Raw genomic sequence first — 9,607 nt, forward strand, 5'->3', positions numbered from 1 at the left:
CATTAACGGAGCAATCAGAGGTGCCATTTCTGAGCACGTCAGGCACCATGCCGGGCACTTTGAAAAGGGGGAGAATTTTAGCTGTGTCATGGACAAACAATCACAGAGCAAGGTCCACCCCGGGCTAGAGATCAACTGTCCTTATCCCAAACTGCCAGGGCCAAAAGGAAAAGGTGTTTAGGGGAAGGGATCAGAAAAGGTACTTACAAATCTCAGGGGCCTCATCAGATCCATCCGGGCAGTCCCTCTCACCATCACACCGCCAGCCCTTTGAGATACAGGTGATCTGGTCTCTGCAGGCAAACTGCTTGGGGCTACAAGTCTTAGGGGCTAGGAGTAAGGAAGTAAAATGAGGATGTAAATGAAGGATGGAGGCCCCTTAAAGTCCCCTAGGCTCCTCTTCCTTCCCCAGCATCAGTCCCCATCTGGCCCAGACTCTGAGCTACAGTCCAGGTGCCTAGAGGTGGCAGGTGGCTGTGGGTCGCTCCTGAACACCGTGTGCCTGTGGTGGGAGGAGGGGAAGGAGGCAGGGAACGTATTTTACAGCCCCCGACCCAGCCCCATATGCTGCCTGTCCAGTGTGCCTCTCCTCGCAGTCCTCAGGGTCAAAGCCCTTGCCGTTCTGCATTACTCTGGTCAGACACCAGCAGCCCCAGCTTTGCCAACCGAGAGTGATGGTGAAGGATGGAGCATTTAGGCCTTTGACAGGTTTTCTCTTTATCTTCCTTTCCCTCCCACTAGAACCCCACAGCGCTTTTTTTTTTTTTTTTTTTTTGAGTAAGCTCTACACCCAACATGGGGCTCGAACTCAATCCTGAGATCAAGAATTGCACGCTCTACTGCTCTTCTCTAACCTCTCTGCTCAGTGTGCCCTCTGGGACACTCCTGCTGCCTGAAACCCATCAGCCTGCCCATCTCCAAGTCCTAACCACCAGGCCCCTGGACAGGAAGTGTGGGGGGGTGCCCTTGGCACAGCAGTGACTTGGAGATTGTATCAGCAGGGGTACAGGAGGGCATGGTGGGGCGGGGCGGGGGGAGCCCTGCCTCCACCTCCGTTCTCTAAAGACACAGCCTTCCTTGCTGGTTAGACCTCAGGGAGGACTTTCAGTAGATGTCGTGTGAGATAAGAGGCACCTAAGATTGCTTAGGATGCCACAACTGGAGATCCGAGGCAGGAGGATGACTGGGGTGACCTACAGGAGCTGGTTTCAGCCCAGGACGTCTTTGCCCTACCCTTCAACCCCACCAGGCTTCCTCTGCTCTTACTCAGATTTCCTACCTCCTTCTTCAAGGAGGAATTAAGAATGGTAACACTAACTCTTGTTGTGGGCTCAGCATGTACCGGAACTGTGGTAAACCAGTTCTTTCCATGTATTATCTCATTTAATCCTCTCCATAATATGACAAAATAGGTAATACTAATACCACCATTTCATAGATGAGGAAACCGAGCCCCAGAGAGGGTGAGGTCACCTAGCAGGCAAGTGACAAAACCAGGCCTGAAACCAGCTGAGCCAACTCTACGCTTTTAACCCTTGCAGTCCACATCAATCTTCCCACTCCCACTGAGAGATACTCGGAGCTCTTCCTTCCAACCCCATCACCATGTCCTCCATGGGAAGAAAAGCCCTCTACCCTCCTTTGTCCCTACCCAGGGCTGGGCTCCTAGTCTCCCAGCCCTTCATCGCCTTTTCCTTGGCCTGTCGTCAATTCCATCTCCATTCAGCTGGCATGCACTGAAGACCAGCTCTGTGCCAGGTACTGCACTAGGCACTGGGGTGCCATGGAGGAGTGAGTTGCCCCCTTGGGAGCCCCAGTTCCCCCTGGGAAGACAGCTGTACACAACTAACTCAAATGCAGGGCGGAATGAGCTCAGGACTGGGACAGAGCATAAATAAAGTATGTCAGGGCTCCTAGCAGGGAGGGTAGAGTCTGAGGAGGGCCACACGGAGACCGTGTCCTCCCTCCCTAACCCCCATCTCTGGCAGAGGGGACTGCACTCAGGCCCCTGGCCAGGATGAGAGCCGAGTTCAGGAAACACATCAGGGATGGCCTGGCCAGGCTCCCCCACCCCCGGCATCCCCCTCCCCTACCTCCCACCCTGAGCAGTGAATAAAGGCCCCTTGAGGAGGTGGATAATGCTGAGTTCATTGCCCCACTGGGCCAGCTGTGAGGTCTTCCCGGGGAAACAGCCCGCCAGCCTAGTTAGCATGCCGGAGACCGGTCCTCTTCCCCTGGCCAGCCAAGACTGGCTGGTGGGGGGGTGGGGGTGGGGGTAGAAGGGGCTGGAATGGGACTAAAGGCAGATGGGCTGTTTGGAGCCCAGAAATGGCCCCCATGCCACCCCCACCCCTTCACATGGACTTAGTCCCTGCCCCCACTCCTCCCCAGGGCAGAGCTCATAGCCCCGTGAGGTCACTGTTTGGCCACTCCAACCCCCCCTCCATTCCATGTCCCAGCCACGATCTCCCCTCCATTGGCCTTCACTTTGCACCCCCCCCCCGCCCCGCCCCGCCGCCGCTGTCCCCCACCCCCACTTTTGGCCTGAACTCGGCCGAGGAAACAGCAGCTGGCAAACTCCCGAAAGCTGGAATGAGAGAGATTCACAAACCAGATGTGCTCGTGTGGAGGGAGGGGAGTGGGGGGTGGGGGGAGGGAAAGGAAGAGGCGCACTCAGGCCCCTTGTCCCACAGCAGCACCTCTTCGGGCCCAGGGCACAGGGACTTGGGGGCGCTGCACTGCTCCCACGGGACAGGGCAGCACAAGGATCCTGGAGAGATATGTGAAAGCACTTCCTTCCTGTCAGGGATGGTGGAGAAAGCCCCAGGAATCTGGAGTTTGAAGGCTGAGGCCTGTCTTTGATTTCCTTCAGGGGGAGTGGGGAGGAAAGAAACAAATAACCTACTTTGGGGCAGTCTACATAGCCAAGAGAAGCCTCCCCCTGAGGTGGGAGGGAGCTGCAGTGGGGGTGGGGTAGGGCACTTGTAATCGGCTTAGAACTGCCAGCCAACCCCACTCCCCTCAGCGGAGCCTTCTGCATCTGACGCCAGCACCCACAAGACCCATCTTGGTGGCCTGCCGCTTAGGTGAAGGAACAACATGGCCCCAAGTTCAGGAGCAAGCAGCCACTGGCCTCCCCTGCCTAACCCCCTCATGAGAACTGGGGCTTCCTAACGATACGAGCTAACTAACACCTTTCAACCTGGTCACTGCGTCAGCCACTGATCTGAAACACTTTGTAGGTGTTAACTCACTGAAATCCTCACGACCCTGGGAGGTGGGTACTGTTGCGATCTCCACCGCACAGATGAGGAAACTGAGGCACAGAGCGATTTAGTACCTGAACAAACAGGTGGTTTCCTCACTGGCCATGAGGATGGAGCCAGATGAAAGAGGGTGAAGAAGAGGAACCAGCAGGGAGAACATTTTGGTTCTCTGGCAAGAGGAGTGGGGAAAGAGATTGTAGGGGGTGGCAGTGACCTTCAGGGCTCCTTGGAGTGAGGAGGGGGTGGTGGAAGAGGCAGAGAGGGACAAGAACGGAACAGAGAGGGAAGACAGAGGAAGGAGAAGAAGGAGGAGAGGACTGGAGAGGGAGGAGAGGGAGCGAGGTTGCAGCGAGAACGCCAGGACACAGGGGCCGTCTGTTCTCAGCTTTGCCTGGAGATGAATGTGACCGCCATGCTAACTCTGGCCAGCACCCCTGCCCCCCCCCTCAAGCCCAGGCACCCAGCCCAGCCATGGCCCCCAGGGCCACCAAGCTGGAGCCGGGACAGGAGGTGTAGGCTTGGGTGTGTGTCCAGACACAACATGGACCCCACTGCCCTGCTTGAGCCTTGGCTGTCGTCCTCTGTCCCATTCTGGGACCTTGGGGGTGGGGTGGGGAAGGGGGGGGTAAGAGTGCCTGGCCAGAGAAGAGAGGATGACAGGAAAGAACAGACCCCGAGAGAGTCTTCTCCAGAGGAGGAGACCCATCCATTGATCCCGGTGGGAGCAGTGAGGGTGAGGAAGGGAGTTGAGACCTCAGATGGCACTTCTTCCTAAAAGACCAGGAGACTTGAGGCCATGAAAGTGTGAAAGAGACCCTTGAGGCCTTTTTCAAGAGCAGACACAGCAGAGGGAGAGATAGGCTGTGTTGGCTGGGGGATATTTTCTAAAGGGAACCACATGAAATGTCTAAGGGAACAGAGGAGCCAGGGGGTGGCCAGGGGCTGGGGGGCAGAGCCTACAGGAATCTAAGCTTTCAAACATATGGGGGTGGGGCAGCAGGGCCTCCCAGACCCAAACCGAGAGCTTTTCACTGAATTTTATGTATTTTGGGTGTTACCCGGTGGCTCCTTCCCGCAGCTCAGTGAGGCTCAGACACATTTTTGTCATTCCTGAGTCTGGGCCTCTGCTTTGCGGCCTGGACAGACGTACAGACGGGATGGCTTGGACTGCCAGGGGAGGGGAAGGGTCCCCCCCTCCATCCTGAGTCAATATTGACTCAGCAGGATATTAGCCTGACCAGTGACCTCCCCACCATCTTTTCCTTTCCCCATAAGTAAAACTCAGACCCCTTGAATGCCTCCAGAGGTCATCATATATCTCTCACCAGGCCTTTATAAGCCCTTTCCAGCTACCCTCCAACACACACACACATGGCTTATGTTCAGAAGAAGCAGAAGCTCTGAGCTCCTGACCTATTCCCCACACCTTTCCCCAGTTCTCAGGTCATAGGGAAGTTCTGCTAGAAGTCTAACCTCCCCCTTTCCTTCTGAAATATCTCCTTTCCCCTGTTACTCAGCCCACGAAGGGTATCAAGTTCCCTTCCTCCGGAAACATTCTCTCCAAAACCCATTCCTAAACTCAGTGGAGGGGGAAGAAGAGAGAGAAGTTTGGAGGAAAGTGGAGGGGGGAGCTGCACAACGGGACATCCCAGCTCTGACCTGGGAGGGGGACAATAGCTCCAAAATGACAAGGTGGGGACTAGAGAGCAGGTGGGAAAACCCAGGAGGGACGTCTGTTCTCAGGTAGTTCTGGGGACACCCACAGGCCTGGATGGAAGTGGATGGAGACAGGCAGAGACAAATCAAGCAATGGAGACCAAGCAAGACAGAGAATGCCTCAAAGGGTGGGCAACCAGAGAGAGATGAGCCAAGAGGATGAGAGACAGAGGTCCCAAGAGGCCAAGACAGCACACACCAATGACAACAGATGGGAGGAAATATAGACAGGAAGGGGTCTTAGCCCAGAAGTTGCCAGGATAATGGCACGGTTGTCTTGGGATGAACCCAGAAAATAATAAGCCTCCTGAGACTCAGAGTAGGGTGGGGGCAGCATATATCCTGACTCAGGGAGACAGAGTCCCTGCCCTAGCAGTGTGTGACCCGAGGGATACCCAGAACAGGGGTTAATGCCTCCCACAGAATAGGGAGGTGGGGGAAGAATACTGGAGCTCTTCACCCAGGGGAGCCAAGGCCTGGGAGAGACTCTCATCTCCTCTGAGGGAGCAAGAGGTACAAATACCTCTCTCCCACCATCCCTCACCTCTTTCCCGGGGAGGTTTTACACTGGTGCCTGGGGACACGGCACCGGAAGCACTCCAGAGCCAACTGCTTCCTTCTCCAAACAATGCAGGATCCTGCTAACTGGGCTGAAATCTGGGACTGAACACAGTGCGGTGGGACTAAGTTCTCCAAATGCTCACACCCGGCACCCAGCTCCACCAGGTCAAGGACCTTGCATGGCCCCCAGTCAACTGTACCCAGATTCCCCAAGGGTGATGACCCCCCCAATCCAGAGCCAGAGGGCTTGAATGCTGGCGAGTCCACAGAGTGAGGGGACCCCAACAAGAGACTACTGAAGGGCAACAAGCTTGGGGTTCTGATGCGCAAAGGCTAAGACGGCAGCAGGAGGAAAGGAAGTTAGACTTGAGTAAAGAAGGGCTTCCTAGAGGAAGGAGTTTGGAAGAGGTGGGGGGATGTGGACAGGGTCTGGCCAGGACCCCAGCTGACATCCTTAAGAAGCTCAGTGACAGTGGAAAGGGTGGGGGAAAAATATGGAGAAAATGGAGGAAGGGGGAGCAAGACTGGATGAAAAGGAAGTCTTGTGAAGCAACCTCGAACATCAAAATACCCCTCCCATGCCCAAATCAATGCGCTACACATCTCGGCTTTGAAAGACCAGGGGGAAGGGAGGTGTTCAAGGATCTGGGTCTGGCTGGGGAAAAAAGGAGTTTGGAACCTTCTCTCAGAGAGCCAGGAGGCAAACACCTCAGCCTCATAACTCACTTCAACTGTGTGGCTTGTCTGATAACTGGTAATACACTGGCTCAAGGAAGGGGTGTGTGGAGAGGGGTGTGGAGAGTAGGAGGCAGTCCGCCTTCCTTGAGCCCGGTCTGCTGGGGCTGCCCTTCCCACAACAAGATGTTCCTAATCTCAGCAGGGTCCTCAATAACCGCTTTGCCCATCCCCCACCTCATTTGTTTCCCCCTCCTCCCTGGTAGCAACTACACTCAATTCTGCCTACTAGTGGAGTGGCATTGCTCCTCAAAGAGAAGGGAACCCCATGTGAGTTCAGGCATAGCTGACAAAGCAGAAGAGGTGGGGAAGGCCCCTAGGCCTGTGATAGCAGCAGAGAGGAAAGTTAGACACTAAGGTATCTGGGGTCAGGAGGTTTCCTTCTTTGGAAAGCAAACAACGTTCCATGTCTGTGGGCCCAAGGCATGAGGGCAGGGGTAGAGATAAGAGAATCCTCTAGGCTGCCCTGGATAGCACTGGCCCTAAAGGTCTGTGCAATTCCCCTTTCCCACCCTTCAGAGCGGGGTAGAACCAATGATTCATATTCCCATTCCCAAGGTAAGAGCAGTAGAGTGTGTCTGGGGAGGGGTCCTCTTCCTGGGATTTTGGAGACAGTTTAGTTTGAGCTGGGTTACAGATGTGGGCTCAGTGGAAATTTTAAGAAAGAGGAGGGAGACAGTTAAGGAGAACATGACCAGTATCTCCCACTTCCACCCACCACCAACCAACCTATAGCGTGGTAAATAGAACCACCTTAGAACCTTGGGGGTGAAGCAACCAGGGCCCTTCCTGAGTGGGCTGGGGACCTTTTTCTGCTTTCCACAGAGACCCCTCTTGCTTCTGCCTAACTCCATCATGGCGTTCCTGATGGGACTCTCTCTCTTAAAATGTTTTTTCTGTTCTTCCTAGAAGTCATGCACCTGAACCTCTCTGCCTTAGTTTCCCCTTCTACCTCACAAGGTTGAGAGAAAGAGGAAAGAACATGTATAACGAGGAAGTCATGGGCTAGGGCTGCCTGTGAGGGATGATCTAGAGAATATTCAGGAAAGAGCCTCTTTCCTCCTCTGGGGCAGATAATTGAGGTAGTGGTGAGCAAGGGGATAGACAGTCCCCAAGATGGCATCATTGTGGGTCACAGAAAATACTGTCTTTCTGGGCACAGTTACTTCTTGACCCCCTTACCTTTCTCCTCTAACTGAAGAGAGTTGGGGGGAGGGGAGGATAGGGAGAGATAATCTGGTTTCGGAGAAAAACTTTCCCAATCCCAATCTGGCAAAATTTAGAAGGTGGAGGAGGGGTGCATGATGGTATTGGGATCCCAGGACCTTGGGATCATGACCTGAGCCAGTTTTTTTCCTGGATGGCTGGACTAAAGTGACAGGAAGGTATGAGATCCTCAAATCAGGGGCCCAGCCCAGCCCAACCCCATGATCCCAGCTCAAAGCTTAGGCAAGACTTGAACCAGTGACTCACAAGGAAAAGAAAAATAGCTGACATTAAGGGGGAAAGGGGGCTCCTCATTTCCCCAAAAGGACGCTGTTCTAGCTAAAGCCTAACTGCAGTATACAAAGTGTGTGTGGGGGGAGATGGGGAAATGATGGAGAGAAACAAACACATTTACTAAAGGAGCAGGAAATTGGGGGGCAGGGGCATAGCCATAACCCCCATCCAACCTCCAACTCTCCTTTCAGTCCAAACTGTGATCAAGCCAGAAGTCAGGGAGAAACCAGCTTTCCTCCTCCCTCCCACCTCAGCATTCCAGGCCATTCTCCAGTCCCCTTCCCCAATGATGACATCTGACGTTTTTTCGTCTCAAAGCTCCCAGGAATTAAGAAGGAAAATTCAAAGTCACATAGCATCGCTGCCCCCCCCCCCCAACACAGCCCTATCCAGGCTATTGACAGAGGCCCTGAGAGGGGGAAGTGCCCACTTAGGAACCCAGGCGGGCAGCCCCGCTGGATCCTGGACCCAGGCCTCCAAGCCTGGTCTCCCGGGCCCAGATTCCACACCCAAGCAGGGGGCCCTCCCCGAGGCCCTCCCTCTCCCCACCCACAGCCTTCCTGGGCCTGCCTGCCCTCTGCCCAGCGGGGCAACCCTGACCCAGCTCCCCTTTCAGATTCAGAGGCCACTGCAAAAGCCCCCCCCCCCTTTGCAGCCGTACATTGCAAATCCGGATTCCTTCACATTTCAGATGGGGTGGGGGGAGGATGTAGGGGAGGCTGAGGCCCTCCCCAACCAGATATAGGAAGAGAAGGCCTCTGGATCCCAGAATCAGAAAAAAGGGGAGCCCTCTTCTCCCTCCCCAGGCCTCTGGTCTTTGTTTGGGCTGGGGGGTCCCGGAAGCATCATTTGCCCAGGGCCCCCATCCTCCAAATCGGACCCCCATCCCCGCCCCCAGTCGGGCCGCTGCTGTGTCAGCTGGACTGGGATAACAAAAGGCACCCCCTCCCGCGTCTCCCTTCCCCATCTGAGCGCAGGAGTGGGGGCTGGGGAGTGGGTGTCCCCAGGGGTCCAAGGGGGCCGGGGAATCTCACTCACCGTCGATAGCGGCCGCGACGAGAGCTGAGAGCAGGGGCAGCAACAGCAGCAGCGGCGGGGTCAGCATGGTGTGGGCTGATGCAAGCAGCACCCCCCTCCCCTCTGGTCCTGCTGCTTCTTGCCGTCGCCCCCCCAGTTGGGGGGTCCCCCTTTTTCTTCCTTCTCCCCTCCTCCTCCTCTATTCTTATCCTATCCTTAAGCAAAGAGCATCAGGGGCGTGGGTGAAGAGGTAGAGTTCAGAGCCCCTTGGGGAGGGCCTGCTGACGGGGGTGCGCCCGCCCCCTGCTCCCAAATCCAAACCCTTCACCCCCAGCTTTTCTCTTCTCCCCTCTTTCCCCCTCCCCGAGCGAAGCTCACAGCCCCATCTCCGAGCCGCCTCCGGCTGCAAAAATGCACAATTGGGAGGAGGCGGGGTAGGGGGTGGGGGGCGTGGACCGGGTGGGGGAGCCTTTGGAAGGGGCCTGATGGAGCTCTGGGGGCTCCCCCGGTTTCCGCCTCCTCAGTGCAGGGGCCTGGAGCTCGCACCACTGTTCCCCGGACTGAGGTGCCGCGACCGGGGAGGGGGGGCGAGGGGGTAGAGGGAGGGGACGGGCAAAGGAGGGAGGGAGAGAAGGGGCGGGGAAAGGGGGGGGGAGAAAGAGCTACGCGGCAATCCTGTGAGTGCGCATGCGCCGATTTGGCGCGCTGCCCTGGGGAGGGGGAGTCAGAGCAGCGACAAGGTTTTGGAGCTCTGGCCAGCGGTCCGAGGGTGGAAGTCTCCGGACCCCCTCCAGCCGTGTGGGGTCTGGAGC

At 56.1% G+C, this 9,607-nt stretch overlaps 1 protein-coding gene across 1 annotated transcript in view; it reads right to left on the minus strand.

Moving 5' to 3' along the window:
• Positions 1 to 9,373, minus strand: part of LRP1 (LDL receptor related protein 1) — an 80,554-nt gene extending 71,181 nt beyond the window's left edge. Inside the window, exons 1-2 of the mRNA XM_025882925.2 lie at positions 8,817 to 9,373; positions 208 to 330 (exon numbers count right to left, since the gene is read on the minus strand). Of these exons, the coding sequence (XP_025738710.1) occupies positions 208 to 330; positions 8,817 to 8,883 (190 nt within the window). The 5' untranslated portion in view covers positions 8,884 to 9,373. The remainder of the gene's footprint in view (positions 1 to 207; positions 331 to 8,816) is intronic.
• Between the last annotated feature and the right edge of the window lie 234 nt (positions 9,374 to 9,607).

The sequence above is a fragment of the Callorhinus ursinus genome, unplaced genomic scaffold (genome assembly GCF_003265705.2).
Source record: "Callorhinus ursinus isolate GAN/ISIS: 27379988/994484 unplaced genomic scaffold, GSC_fseal_2.0 scaffold14, whole genome shotgun sequence".
Lineage (NCBI taxonomy): Eukaryota > Metazoa > Chordata > Mammalia > Carnivora > Otariidae > Callorhinus > Callorhinus ursinus.